This window comes from Callorhinchus milii, unplaced genomic scaffold, assembly GCF_018977255.1.
Source record: "Callorhinchus milii isolate IMCB2004 unplaced genomic scaffold, IMCB_Cmil_1.0 Scaffold16, whole genome shotgun sequence".
NCBI classification, from domain to species: Eukaryota; Metazoa; Chordata; class Chondrichthyes; order Chimaeriformes; family Callorhinchidae; genus Callorhinchus; species Callorhinchus milii.
In genome coordinates this window covers 9009597-9025749 of record NW_024704757.1, presented here as the reverse complement: position 1 = coordinate 9025749, position 16153 = coordinate 9009597, and the positions used below count along the sequence as shown (strand labels likewise).

General features: G+C 40.4%; 1 protein-coding gene across 1 annotated transcript in view; it reads right to left on the bottom strand.

Annotated features, from left to right (window-relative positions):
* The window catches only part of usp42 (ubiquitin specific peptidase 42), a 39041-nt gene extending 22918 nt beyond the window's left edge, over positions 1 to 16123 (bottom strand). Inside the window, exons 1-4 of the mRNA XM_007893576.2 lie at positions 16060 to 16123; positions 10262 to 10529; positions 8740 to 8949; positions 3555 to 3665 (exon numbers count right to left, since the gene is read on the bottom strand). Coding sequence (XP_007891767.2) covers positions 3555 to 3665; positions 8740 to 8949; positions 10262 to 10520 — 580 coding nt within the window. The 5' untranslated portion in view covers positions 10521 to 10529; positions 16060 to 16123. The remainder of the gene's footprint in view (positions 1 to 3554; positions 3666 to 8739; positions 8950 to 10261; positions 10530 to 16059) is intronic.
* Between the last annotated feature and the right edge of the window lie 30 nt (positions 16124 to 16153).

Genomic DNA, 16153 nt, shown 5'->3' with positions numbered 1-16153 from the left:
TTATCATGCTGTCAAGGAGCTTTACAGAATATACTGTAAAGTGGATTGATTGTATTTTATGGACAAACACATGTGAAATATTTTTAAAAATTCTTCTTGGTAGCTCACTCTCCTGCTTCAATAGGTTGCATATTGCCCATAAGTTGCTTGAAATTACTGGAGTCTGAAAGCATCAGATTACCTGTCAATTGCCTTTACATTCACAACTGTAAATTTCTAGTACAAAAGCCTGAAAATGGCAACATATGGACTAGTATACACTACAACTTCAAACTTGATTAAAAATACACTGCTAATTTACACTCAACCCACGTCTATCTACAGTTTTCTCTCAAAACATACATTCATAAATTAAACACATAAATAAATTAATCCCCACTGAATAGAGTATACAAACATGGGATGAATGTAAAATTTGAGAAGGAAAATCCTTGAGAATCCCATTTCCATCCTCAAAACAGGCAGCAGGAACAAGGTCCAAGAGGTCTGAAATTACCATGGCCATTTCCTATAGATTTTTCAGCCAGCAGAGGGAGACCAGAACTGAAGGCCTCCTTGCTGTTTTCTCAATCAGAATTCTTTTGAGATCAATGTTACTTAAATAAAACGTATGAGTGCTTTCCTGCATCTTGAACAAGTCCATTTTGACATTTTTTCCACTATAAAGCTATTTTTCCAGTTACCAAATACAATGGAAATAGAAACTGGGCCTGACAAATAAGTCAACTCAATTGAACCATACCACAACACAAAACCTCCATATTTTGAAGGGAACATGAATCATTCATTGTATCGAATGATTTGCTTTTCACCGATTGTCCATTAAATGTATATTGATTTTGCTATTCTACAAATGGCATTTGCCATATCAATCAAAAATCAGATTTATACTTTGACACAGCAAGTTGCAGGACTATTATTTGAACAGAAGGAAAATAATATGTATGGAAAATGAAAAGGATCTGGGGGTCCTGATTGACAATAAATTGAAGCTGTCCCAACAATGCTCTGTGGCAGTGAGTAAAACAAACCAGATGTGGGATGTGTCAAAAAATCAATAGCAAACCGAAATAGTGGGGTAATCCAGACACTTGATAAATGATTTGTGAGACTATACTTAAGAGTACTGTGTAGTTCTGGTCGCTGCAGTACAAAAAGGATATTGTAGAAAACGAGAAGATACAGAGGAGGGCAACCAAAATGATTGAGGGAATGGAAGGACTAGACTATGAGGAGGGACTAAATAAATTGGACATGTTCAAGCTGGATAAGAGAAGATTGAGAGGTGTCTGTAACATTCTAAAGGGGCAAAACAATATAGATCATGACAGGCTGTTTCAACTTGTCCAAAATAGTAAAACTGGAGGACACGGCCTGCGATTGAAAGGGGGGTCAATTCAGAACGAATCTATGCAAACACTATTACAGTGAGTGAATAGTGAAATTGTGGAACAGGCTCTCTAGGGAGATGTTTGAAGCAGGAAGTGTTGATTCTTTCAAACACAGATTAGATAGTTTTCTTTTATGATATAACATTATGGGATATAGTACATAGGTAGTTTGGGACATGTGCATGTGCCCGCCAGGAAGGTGGAAGGCGAACTAGACGGACCTTATACTTTTGTCGTCTAGCATTTCTTGTGTGCTTATATAACCGTGTACGAGTTGATATTTGTAGTCATGACATAACATGTAGGAGCAGGAGTAGGCCATTCGTCCCCTCGAGCCTGCCCCGCCATTCAATCATGGCTGATCTTCTAATCTAACTCCAGCTAATAACCTAACTCTGCTTTATCCCCATATCCCTTAATCCTTTTACAATAAGAAATCTATCTATCTCAGTCTTGAATATGTTCAAGGACTGAGCGTCAACAGCCCTTTGGGGTAGCGAGTTCCATACATTCACCACCCTTGAGTGAAGAAGTTCTTCCTTAACTCAGTGCGAAAGGGCTGGCCTCTGATTTTAAGGTTGTGACCCCTGGTTTTAGTTTCTCCAACCAGGGGAAACAATCTCCCACTATCTACTCTATCATTGCCCTTTGATGATCTTATAGGTTTCTAAAAGATCCCTCTAATTCTTCTATATTCTAGAGAATATAGGCCCAAATTGGTCAGCCTATCCTCGTAACTCATCCCCTTCATCCCTGGTACTAACCTGGAAAATCTACACTGCACCCCCTCCAAGGCAAGTACATCCTTCCTTAAATAAGGAGACCAAAACTGCACACAGTATTCCAGGTGTGGTCTCACCAGGGCCCTATACAGTTGCAACAAGACTTCCCTACTCTTATACTCTAAGTCTGGAATATTTTTGCTGCAAGTCACTGTTGGAAAAAAAAGTCAAACTCAACAGCTCCAAATATCAAACCATTCCACATACAGTACTTAAGATATTCCCTGGTAGCACAAGCAGCAATTGTAATAGATAAGTGGAACTTTCTACACAGCATTCTGCTATGAAATTCAAACCCTGAAGCATTTATTCAACATTGATTGAAAGAGAATGTAAATGGAAGTATACTTCAGCCAGAAAAACTAACACTGCTATCAAATTACTAGGCAATTCTGCTAGCATTTCAGGAAAGATCAGTCTTTCAGATGGTGTAAGTGGTGCCTGCTTTTATGTCACAAAAGAAATCCATATCCAACCAAAAAATGAAATAGCAAAGATTGTTAAATGTCAAGTATCAGAAGACATAAAATACATTTAAATGTAACTTAACAATTTAGCATTAGCAAATTAAAAAGGAAACTTTTTGAAGCATAATATATTTGCCTGGTTTTAATATGTCCACTCCCTACTCAGCATTTCAGGTGTGGTCCAAATGTGTACAATTTAGCTATCAGATATGTAATTGCACCCAAATGGAAAGTTCCCCTACTTTTTAAAAAAAGTCCATCCAGCTTACGATGGTAAAGTCCCTCAGAAGTTTTGAAAACAAATATCATCTAACTTACTGAGATCATAAACCTACGCCTAGATACATAAATGCAAGCAGTTGGTGTATCAATTTCACTTACTGCTAGCATCAATTATGAGCCTGAACAGAGCTGATCAAGTTTGGTGACTGCTTTCAAGTTACTGAATGGATATTCAAACGCAAAGGTTTGTGAAAGCACAGCAAGGAGTTTTTTTTAAAGTAGGGGAACTTTCCATTTGTGTGCAATTACATATTTGATAGCTAAATTGTACAAATTTGGACCACACCTAAAATGCTAAGTTGGGAGTGCACATACTAAAACCAGGCAAATATTTTATGCTTCAAAATGTGTCCTTTTCAAAATGAACTGTAAATCTGATGAGATCTTGAAAAGCTAGTTGAACACCTCATAACAAAATCCTTCCCATCATCCCTGGATCCTTTTCACTATTTTGAGTGGGCAATGAAAACTGAATAGATATTGTATTGTACTGCCAAACTTATAAACTAGAAGCAATACACTCATGGGCTCACTTATTTCTCCAAATCAAGTGGGATCACTAATGATACATGAACACATAAGAGATAAATCAACAAAATTATTAGTAAAAGGGGAGAAAAGGTTCTGCTTACGTCGGAGGTCATTAATGACAGCCATAGGTTTGATGACATTTCCAGAGCTGGAAAAGACTTGAGTAATATGAGTCTGCATCGTACACATCATACAGAATCCTTGCTCATTACCTGGAAAGACAAAGGAATATTTGATCTTTACTCATGATCAAACTCAATATTTCCCACTTCAAATTATACTTTCTCTGAAAAAAATTATTAAAGCCATAACAAACTAAAAGCGACCTGTACTCTGTGCTCAATGCAGATGTTCTTTTATCACACGTTTAATTACTATAATTTTATGATATTATTGTATTATAACAAGGTAGGAAACTGGTTATGATCATCAAGTTTAAATGTCATTAACTTGTGTGGGTTGGTTCCTGCAGGGTTAATATTTATTTTTACAGATCCTATGTTCAATGAATGTTTTACGGACATCACATTTGAATTTTTTTTAAATATAGGATGCAATATTTACCTTTAGGTGGAGTCAATTATTGAGAAAATGATTCTCTACATCAGGATAACAAAAAGCCACACAACTGGGATAATCACAAATAGACAAATCCATTTAAGGACTCAAAGGTATCCTTCTTTCCTGTATCTACAAGAATACCTGATCAAATGGGCCATCTTTATTTCAGTAGTCTATGGTGGCCCTTTGGCAAGAATCAGCAACGAAATCAACCTCTTTCCTCACGTTAATCACGGAATAGAGTAGGAACAATTCTTCACACATAAAAGGTAGGATAAAGAAAGGAAATGGAAACAAATCTATCCAGGCATGGTAAAATGCCTGAAGCAGTATCAAATATTAAAACATTAAGTGCACTAACAGAGAGTATAAATGGGAAATGTACTGTGTTTAGGGTAATAATAATAATCCTTGCATTTGATATAGCGCTTTTCACGTCTTCCAGACGTCTCAAAGCGTTTCATAGAATATACTGTAAAGTGAATTGACTGTATATTTGTGGGCGAAACATGGCAGCCAATTGTGCACAGCAGTGTCACACAAACAGTTCTGGATTGAATTGACAAATTTATTATTATATTTTTTCTTGAGGGATTATTATCAGGCGTGTGGAGTAAGGAAACTTGCTTACTCCACAAAGGGTACAAAGCAATTGCAACTTTAAAACAAACCCCCCATAAAGAGGATGAAAAACTAAAATATTCCTCCTGCTGGTTTAGAGAGGGAATAAAAAAATACTTCAAAGATAAGTTGCTGGAGATTTACCAGAATAAAAAGCTGCTCCAGATGATCTGAAAATCAAATATTGTAGATATCTATAGTATTCCTATTAACCGAGTATCTGATTTCTTGTTTTTGAAGCAGAGTCGGCAGGTTTCCAGCAAGGAAAGAAAGAAAACTAGGTTTCTTCTACATATTTAATGATTTTTCTCCATTAACTGAAGGAGGGAGAGAATGAGGTATTCAGTGTATTCTTCCTCCTGTTATTTCCTCTTAAGCACAAGAACATGCTGATGGTTAGACAATCCTGAAGATAAAAGATTACGCTCACTATTTATAGCTAAAGGGATAAATATCCAAGTAATGTTTGTTCTATAGACAAGCCCAAAGAGTGGAAGGTAATACAACGAGAACATCAAAGAATGAAGTGCCCCAAAACATGAATACAGTAATTGGTATCACCTCTGTTTCTAATTGTAGAGAACAGTTGGCAGAGATGAGCTGGTTTCTTTCAAAACTACACCCACTTCAGCAGCAAGGTTTGAGGGTGAATACTTAATGGCATGCGATGGAATAGAATGTGTGGAGTAGGTTCCTGACAATTAAACTCTGCTCATTTCCAGAAATGGACCTATAATATTTACATAAAGATAGGCCTGACCTTTAACCTCCCTGTGGAAATGTAACAAGCACATCATGTCCTAGTGCACAAGTCACTGCTAGAAGAGAAACTCTGGGTCATTGCTCCCATGCATCTCTCATTCCAACACTGGGCCAAGATCATACAAAGTACAGAGATGCACTCTCTTCAGTGGCAGAGCCATTAAGTCATATCTTCCCTGTGGCTGAGCTTGAGAGGCAGAGGAAGAATCTGATGGGAGTTCAATTGATGATTACTTTCCCCATTGTCTGCACGAACCCCTGAATTACAAATGTTAAACAAAAACTTTACTTTGCACCTAATACTCTGAACACAGGAAAAATCAAGACGACAGCTATGGAAGCACTGTAAATATAGTATTTACAAGAGTAAAGTTATTAATATAACGTTAAGCTTTGTTCCTTGACAAGTGTTGTGCACTGTGTACAAAGTGTTGTGTACTGGTGGAATAAAGACAGTTTGTTCTGGAGATGAGGTTGTGGGAGGCTGACCCCATTTTTCATTTGCATCATACATCTTTTAGTCTAAGGTTTTGATGTTCAGGATCAACCAATTTACCTGCTCTAGGTGAGATATTCCCCTGTGCTGAGGAGGGATATAGGGTACTTTTTTTCTCTTTCCAGGAATAGAATAGGTTTTTAAGAGGATATGTGCAAAAGGTATTTTCAGGAGCACAGTTGCCCCATCTCAGACAACACTGCCCTTGGAATTTCTCTTCTTTCCTAATTTTTCATCTTTTGAACATACAAGGGAGTGGGAAGACTGTCAATATTCGACTAGGATGTCATGGGCTACCTACTCGAATAAGGGATACTCTTAAAGATAATATATGGATGAATATGGATGGGAGGCACATAGCTGAGTGCCAATGGGCTAATGGCACATTATCCATAATTATTCACCTGAATTCTCTGAAAAAAGTATGGATATGTTCCTTTCACCTGATAGACTCTTTGCCTAAGGGATCAGTAGTAAATTTGGGGGATAGAATTTACCAGAGTGGGGATCTGTACCTGTCCCTTTTAAAACCAGTGAGGTAAAGGGTGAAAAGCTTGGCAGACAGATAACCAGCAGTTGGGCCATCTGTGATGCCTCCAGAATTCCATGGAATGAGAACATTCATATACTCTCCAGCCCACGACGGTACAATTACAACTATTTTCTTTATCCGAGGCATGCTGAACTTCAATATAGATGAATCTGAAGGCATGATTTACAACCATGCTTTGGTTGTTTTCTTACTGCGGTTTTCCTTCTTAATACTACCCATGGCTTGAAAACATACTTATTGACAGGATTAATATCAATTAAAGGGAAAGTTATAAATCTAAAATAAAAAGAATATCTTGGAAATCTACAGCATTCATTCAGTAATCTGAACACAAAGCTGTAGACTTTTGCAATGCTAAACAAGACTGCAATAGGTCTGTGTGGGTGCCTGAGGGCACTCCTGAGGGGTATATTATTTTTATGTCAATTAGTTCAGCAAGACAGAGAGCTAGTGGAGAAACAGCAGGAAATCGTGAAATACATGAATGTCACGTTTCAAGGATGCTGCTTTCCTAGGGATAACTTGTTACAGACAAAATCATAAATTCTACATATAACTGCAAAAAGGACCTTAGAGGGTATTCAGAAACCTGTTTAGAAGAACCATATTTTTGCACCTCTCAAAGAAATGAACTTACTGCAATCAGGAAGAGATAGAAATATAGATGGCCTATCTAATTAGAAGTGTGGATAACTCCTCTTCCATAGTACAGGGCATGCATTGACTTATCGGAAACAGATAACCAGGTATTTTCAATCTTCCTATACATAGTCTTGAAACGCTAGCCATTAAAAGTGAAAGCTTTTCTATCCTATCCGATTTCACCCCCCCTCCCCCACACTAATGCAGAACAAGGAAAAACTGACCAAGTAGAATAAAATTTCTCCCACAAAACATACAGTATATACTTTATAGTATATTCTGTTTTGAGGTAGTAAAGGGTTAATCAAAATAGGGTGAATATTTGATTTCATTGCGTGGGGTCAGAGGTGCTCAGGATTGCTTGGGTAACAAAAGCAACATAATAATAAAAAAGTCACATGGGCACAATAGGGGTATAAAAGGGAGGGGGTTGAGTTATATGGGACAGTTGTTCAGCTTTGGAGTTTTGACTAACATTTGACTAATATTTCTAATTATGAAAACTCTGAAATTCAGGAGCTAACAAGAAGTTTGAATTTGGGTTAAGGTTACACTATTTGTTTACCCCTAGTGTTCAGGCTCAGTGGTTTGTTAATATAGTTTTGATCAAAGTACTACACAATAATTATGTTTGTTATTTTTACATTGATTGCTCCGAATGTGGGAATATGTTCATATTGAATTTTATAGGTTCAATAAACAAGAAAGACTGTATTAAAAGCCACGTGTTGAGTGTAGTTTGTGAGACCGCTCGGAGCGGGCACTTTATCTTCAACAAAATTAAGAAGAATCGCTCCTTTCAGCGTGCACCTGGAAGTAGCTTGTAATTCCCACCCAGAGATGATACCATGACACAGTGAAGCACTTTGAGACGTTTGAAGACATGATAAAATCAAATGCAAGGATTATTACTATTAATATCCCTTGTTAGCATTCAAGATATGGGGCTGTCATTGTACGGTTGCATATCAAGGGCCTTGATTTAGTTGAAACCTATTAAGAGCATCAGGGTGCTGAATGCAGTTGATTAAATCTGAAATTATAAAGCTCAATTTTCAATTTAGATCAATTTGAGCAGATTATAATGCAGCAAAGCAAACAATGTTTTGCATCATCACACAGCATATGTAAATAATTATTCCATGACAGGTAGACTTAGAACTTTTAATAAAACAGATGAAATTTGGAACTAGATTAATAAAAGAGAATTGTGACCTAGGCATTATTCGAGGAGAGGTTTTCACTGTGTTTTTTTGAGAAATGTAAAATATTTGAGGAATCATTTCTAGTTTGTTTGAATTTTTAATTTGGATGATTAATGGTTTAATAAAAACAATTTTAATGACTTATATTTGATATAACATCTTATGTTGAAACATCTCAAAGTGCTCACTCAGTTAATCACGTAGAAATGTACTGATATATGTATGCAAAAAACTCACACCATCCCACAAACAGTAATGAGATAAATGACCAATTAATCTGTTTGTTTGGGTGAATTTAGGATACTGGGGTAAACACCCGGTTCCTAGTCAAGAGTACCCTACAACCTAGTTGCTTTAGTTGCCAAACTGACTAAGCGGTTCCAAGAAAGACATGAAATACGTAAAGGGAATGAAATACACTGTAATCAAATAGGACAGGTACATACATGTTCTTGAGTGTTCGCGAGACAGCATGTAGTTTGCAAGAGGTGGCGTGTAGGTCAAACACTGTAGTGCGGAGTTTAGGAAGCAGGTGTTGCCTAGGTTTTGGAGGCCAGCTCCTATTTTATGCATTTGCTGCCACTTCAAGGATATTTTCTCTGCTGGAAATAGTATTTTCTGTGGGGGTGCAATTCCATCGCCAATGCCCATCACACCTGAAACAGACAGCAAACATACATGGCACAATGTTTTTTTTTAAAAAAACGCTGATCATCTTACTGCAGTAAGAAGTTTGCATCAACTCTGTGATTTTAATACAGCTGACAACATTAAACTGCCACAGAGCTACAGGGCATGTGTGATAATGATTTCAGAGTATTACAAATTGGTGCACTCCGGAGCCCCTAGGTTAGATTGTCAATGGTAACAGAAAACTATCCACAACCGAACAAAGAATCAAGATTTGTCACACGAGCTAAAAAGAAAACTGGAGATGATGGAAATCTGAAAACAAATGCTAAAAATACAAATTGGGTCACTCAGCACTCAAAAGAGGAAGATGTTTGAAATGCCAAACAAGGTTCCTCTTCTGAATGGGGACTGAACTGCTGTGTTACATGCATTTTTAGGTTTAAAGTAACAAGACTTGTCACCTTAACTAATTTTCAAGAGATTGCTTGGTGCTCCACAGGATTGGGCTGCATGATTTTGGGGGATCCTCAGCAAAGGCTATGTATGAATGGCCCAACAAGCAGAAACAGGGAAGGAGAAAAAAGAAAACGCAAAAGCTACAACTGACATTACATTACAATGTTACATTAGATAACTTCAGAAGATCACAAGAGAGGTAGAGATGAAGACCTTTCAGTCATCCAGAATCTCCATCTTCTCATTGTAGCAACAAGCGGTTTCTTAAAAAAGTCCAGCATTCTAGTCTCAAACATTCTTCCTGGTAAACCATTTTCAGACATTAATTACCACTGTGCATAAAGAAATATTTTGTGCCATTCGCCCAGAAATTGACCTTTGCAATCAAGTATATGTGCTCTTTCGCCCTGTTCCCTTGGGGTATCTGAAATTATTGTTTTGAGTTTACTTCTCAATCCCATTCATACTCTTGCACAAGTCAGCAATACTGCCTCTGAAAAGATCCTTTTCAAGGCCAAAGTAGCTCTCTCATTGTTTCTCATATCGCTAACACTGACCCTCCTTTACACCACATCAAACATAACTGTAATGTTTGCCCCCCCCAGTACCTGACTTGACAATATATTGCCAGAGGCATTGAAAGCAGTCAATTTTCTTGGCTGAAGAGGTCGGGTAAATTGAGAAAGAAAATTGGGACACCAATTCAACTCACAAATTGGTCCAGAGCAAACACCAGATGTCCAACCAGCCTTCTGGTAAAGTGGTACAAATGGATACAGCAGATTTAACAAACAGATGTATTTAAAGTCCCTTTAGCAGTGCTATAGAGTTTACAAGATGTAGTTTAAAAGGAAAATAAAAATTGCAGGAAAAACTCACTTTGATCTTTCTGTACTGGCTGCTTGGGTTTCTCTTGCACACACACTGCACTGGAATACAATGCTGCTCCAGGTATGGATCCTAAAGACATTTTATTCTTTGTTACTTCTGTAACAGGAGATGTGGCAACCCAACCTGCTGACCCAGACTCCATGATTTTCTCTTTGACTAGTCCAGAGAAAGGTGCCACAGAGCTGCAGGTCCGATTCTTGCAAGATGCAATGTTTGAGGTCTCTGAAACTTTATCAACTATGGTCATTATTCATTTCTGCAAGAAAGAAACAAAAACAAAAAGTTACATTTTGAAAATCCATTAGGTACCAAACAGAGCTGTTTTCCTTTGTAAATTGACAAGAGCTTAATACTGTAATACATTTAGCACTCACTTATTCTCTACAAGTCTCTTTCACAAACTATGAACATTCTTTTAAACTAACAAATCCCATAGGGTTTGTACTTCACATTTATTGCCCAATGTCAAAGTACTGTCATCCAACTCTTTTTCCACATCTTTTCCAGCAGAAATACAAAAATGAGCAACTTATATCCAAGCTCAACTTTCAGCCCGTTCTTCAAGGATCACCAAATGTTTCATTTGCCTGAACGTAATATCAGGCTGAATTTTATACCATCTATTTCCACACACACACCTTGATTTCCTCAACAACAGGAGTCTCAAATTAGCCCTAAAATGATTTTAATGACTGGACTGAGCATTGCATTCTTTATAAAGGATATTCAGCATCACTATTCCAACATGGCACCATTTTGGATTTCAATGCAAAAGAAAACACTTTTTCTAAGTCTGGCAGTGAACTTTACACAGATGCACTTGAATTATTTTACATCAGCGTAGGCAATCTTGTGGCAGTCTTACTAAGCGGTGTGGATGCACCTCGGTCGGCAAACAACAGTATTTTCCAGGGAAAACAGCACATTAATTTTAACATATGGGGTCTAAATTACAATATTCAAAAACAAACTGTTGCTTTAATTACGATTCCCGGAATGCAAATAGATAGTCTTTTGATTTCTAAGAATTGCAAAATGGTGAATCACAATTCCCCCAAAACAGCTTTGAAAGCATTGGCAAAAATGCAAGTGAGCATGCTATATCTCGCCTGCCTGTCAAGATTTTGGTTTGCAGGTTTGCAAAATGTTTACATGTCAAAGATGAATAGGACTGACTAATAGGACAGCCGGATAACTGTAGATCAACTACCAACTATAGTTTTCATTACTATGGATCTGCCTTATTTCATCTAGAGATTTCACTCCAGGGAGGTTCCAATTATTTTCTGTCTCTCTTCCAGGAGCTCTTTTTAAACTTGATGTTCATTATCTACCTGAAAGGGGCAAAAGTTTCAGTCAGTGGATTCACGAAATTCATATCCAGACGTTGTGACTCCACATCTGGTGCTCAGCAAAATGAGCTACCATGATACCTTTGTAATAAAAAAACAGAGCCGACAAATGAAAATTCAGAAGATTATATTTGTACCTAGGGCCTTTTGTAGGACCAGAATTCTTTCCCACTATACGTATAACTAAATCGTAGGACCAGTGGGAAGCGCAAGTCCAAACTCATCTATGCCCCTCAATAAATGTCCCACATAACACGATATGCCAATATCGGTCTCTGGACAACCGTGATAAGTGAATTGTCAGTGTGAATCAAATGATAGCACTCTCACCTCTGGGTTAGAAGGTTGTGGGTTCAAGTTCCATGTTGGGACTTGAAATCCTAGTCTCGACAGACACCCAATGCAGGCAGGCGAACATGCTGTCTTAGGGTCTGTTCAGTTGGACATTAAAAATCCAACAACAACAAATTGTATTTGTATAGCGCCTTTTATGCCAGGAGGACATCCCAAGGTGCTTCTTGAAATGATTCTCCCATATCCGGGCCAAGAATCCTCCAGATTCAGTCAATCATCACATGACTGTTTTGTGGACTTGTTGGTGCAATTAACTGTCCTATTTTACCTACAAAAACAGCCACAACATTTTGACATGATAGGTGCTAAAAAATGCAAATTGTTCCTTTCAACAGTCGTCCCAGCGGAGAAAATAATTTTTGTACTTGATATAGTGCCTTATCACATTGTTGAGATATGTCAAAGCACTTCACAGAATATACTGTAAAGTGAATTGACTATATTTTGGGGGCAATATATGGCAGCCAATTGCACACAGAATTGTCCCATAAACAATCGTGCATTGGTGACCAAATTATTCTTATTTTCTTTGGGATGGCATTTTTGCTCCCAGGATGCAATCTCCAATCAACTAACAACCAAGTTTCTACTTACTACTGAGTAAACTGAGGTGTGTGGAATAAGGAAACGTGCCTAAAGTTTCGCACTGCCTGGGAATTGAACCCAGGTCTCTAGCTTGCAAGGCAAGTGCTCTAACCAATATGCTACAAGACTTGACAGAATAGCCAACTCATCACCGATCTGGAATCAAACCTCCAACCCTTTCCTCTGTATGCTTTAATATTACACTGGACAAAAATACTGCCATGGGATCTTTAATGTTGAGGACAGGAAGATGGTCACAATGCTCTCACGCAAAAACAAATTAACGTTCAGACAGGATCTCGGTTGAATGCACCATCTGAAGGGACCTCCAACAATCCAGTCCTTCCCCAGTATGTCAGCCATGACTGAATTCAAATTCACAACGTGGGGCCATGAACCCAAATATCTTCTGACTTAAGTGGTAAGGGGACTACCAAATGCCAACTGGCTGCATCTGCACCGGAGACGTCCTCCCGACGTAAAAGGAACTATACAAATGTAATTTGTATTGTATTTCTATACTGAATAATCCACATACCTCCACCCTCAACTCCAGGACTACTAATCCTTGCATTTGATATAGCGCTTTTCACGTCGGAAGGACGTCCCAAAGCGCTTCACAGAATATACTGTAAAGTGAATTGACTGTATATTTGAGGGCGAACGCGGCAGCCAATTGCGCACAGCAATGTCCCATGACTGGCGTCCTGACCGACCCCCTGTCTGACATCAAGTCCTGGACGAGGGACAACTTTCTCCAACTGAACATCAGAAAGACCGAAGCCCTTCTGATTGGCTCGTGCCAGCGCCTCCGCACCTCGGGCGTTGGCAGCACCAGCCTCCACGGCTACACACTCAACCACACTAAGCCAGTCAGGAACCTGGGTGTCTTGTTTGACCCTGAACTGTCCTTTCTCCCCCACATCCGCACCATGACCGGCACTGCTTACCACCACCTCCGCAATATTGCCAGACTCCGCCACTGCCTCACCCCTCACCCACGCATTTGTCACATCAAGGCACGATTATGAACCTCTTCATCAGCCTTCCCAACTCTTCCCTTCACAAGCTGCAGGTCATCCAAAACTCTGCAGCTTGTGTACTCTCGTGCACCAGGCTCCGTGACTCCATCACTCCCACCCTCGCCCGACTCCACTGGCTCCCCATCCCTCAGAGGATCAAAGTCAAGACCTTCGTCCTCACTTTCAAGGCCATCTATGGCCTTGCCCCCTCCTACCGCTCTGACCTGCTGACTCTCTACCAACCTGCCCGCTCCCTCCGGCTCCCGCCGGACACGCCCTACCATCGGTGACTGGGCTTTCAGCCTCTGTGCCCCTACACTCTGGAACCCATCCCACAGTCCCTTCGCCTTGCTTCCTCCAAAGCCAGTCTCAAGACCCTCCTCGTTGATTGTGCCTTCAGTCGCCCTCCCACCTCCCTGCCTTCCCTCACCCCTACACCTCGCCCATGCTCGCGTCCTGACCCCTGACTGTCCAGCACCTTGGGACGTCCTCCTGACGTGAAAGGTGCTCTATAAATGTAATTTTGTTGTTGTTGAGTAATCCACATACTGGATTCAAGTATTTGCCCAGATCAGTATGTAGGAGTTCAGGAAGGGGAAGAAGAGGAAATTCAGCACTAAAAGAGAAATACAAGAGTTCTACGAAAGACTAATGTAACTCACAGTGTCCCTATACGATCAACAAATTCTCATAAAATACTCTTGAAAAGGAATTTCAAGGGCTACTGCTTTACCTGAGGCATTGTTAGTCAAGACATGGGAAGAAACACCTTTCTCTTGTCCAGTTATGGAAGGAGATCCTACTGCTTCATATTGTTCATCAATATTTGCTCCAAACAAATGCCAATATCTGCATCTATATTTTAGCTCGGCAAGAGCTACCAGACTTGCTTTGTTCTCCAACAACTGTGTTTTCCTTCTTTTCTTACAGATATGTCTACTATCCAAATGACTTAGAGCTCACAGAAACAATTTCGTCTCAGGACTACTTTCCTGAAGCTGAAACCTCAGAAGATCAAATCAAGATTTGAATTCCCCTCAATTCCTGCTTCTGTACAATGCCATTTCAAATATCGACACATTTTATACACCCAAAAACCCGGGGCTTCTTCTACGTTTTCAAACCCGACACACACATCAAAGCAAAGTAACAAGGTCCGATTTCCCAGTGCACAAAACGTACACAATAATGGGTCTAGAAAAGATGTTCTTCACTCCCAAACCAACCGTGTTGTTTACCCCTCCCTTGTATTCTCCATTCTCAGCAAGCGAAACACCGCAAAACATATACAAAAAAAAAACAAATTAACCAGACAAAATAAACTACAGGTTAGTTTCGCCTCAACACACACGGATTTCACACCCTTTGAATGAAAAGCTAACAGGATAAACACTGGATGTTTCAACAACGACCCAAAATAAAACAGCTACTTTTCGAAAGATAAAACAGCCCCCACTCCCCCCCCCCCCCCAAAAAAAAAAAAAAAACCCCACGTCGATTTCTAAACCACATAAACTCTCCTATTCCCCCAACAAAACCCGCCGGGTCTTTCCTATGCAAATCCGCCTTTGCGTTGACGAGCGGTGGTGTTAGCAGTTGTTAAGTGAGTGTCTGAAACGATTCATTCAAAAAAAAGGAAAGTGAAAGGAGCCTTCCTCCTCCTCCTCCTCCTCCTCCCCCCCTCAAGTCGTTTCGACAAAAGCTCACACAGTCGGGTGCCTCTCCCTCTTGTTCTTTCTTTCTTTCTTTCCTCCCTCCCCCCCTTCCTTCCTTCCTTCCTTCCATCCATCCATCCATCTGCTGGAGGAGGGGTGGGGGGGGTTTCAAACCAGATTTTCTAATTTTTTTTCGAAGTAAAAAAAAATCTACACACACACACAAAAAAAACGGCAAAAGAGAAAACAAAGCCACACACACACACACACACACACGCGCGCCCTCCAGTCAGTCAGTCAGAGCGGAGGGGAGGGCAGGGTGAGAGGAGCCGGCTCGACCGGGGCCTACACGCTGCAAAGCGAGCGAGCGAGAGCGAGGGAGGGAGGGAGAGAGCAGCGGGCGGGCGGGCGGGAAGGCGAGCGGGAGGGAGGGAGGGCGAGCGGGAGGGCGGACATCTTCCCTTTTTTTTTGAAAAAAATGTTGAGGGTTTTTTTTTCAAAAAAAATTCTCGTCTCTCGGGTTTTCAAATTAAAAATAAACACCGCCGCCGCCCGTTTCCCTTTCCCGTTCCCTTCGCTCGCTCGCTCGGGTGGGAGGGGAGTAAATCAAGAGCATTTACCGCGCGGCGGTGCCCGCCGACAGCCGCCATTTAAAGGCCGGGAATTGACCGGCGACGGTGTGTGCGTGTGTGAGGGGGGGGAGGGGGGGGGAGGTGGAGCGAGGCCGAGGAGTGCTGTGTGTGACCACCCCCACCCCGATGTGGGTTACACTACACCCCTGCTGCTGCCCCCCCCCCCCTCCCTCCACCGGTACCTACCCGTCTGTTTCCATCCCGACGACGGCGGCGGCGGCGCAGCGGCGACAATCCCCACCCACCCACCCGGCCGCCCGCCCCCTTCCCCCTTCCCGCC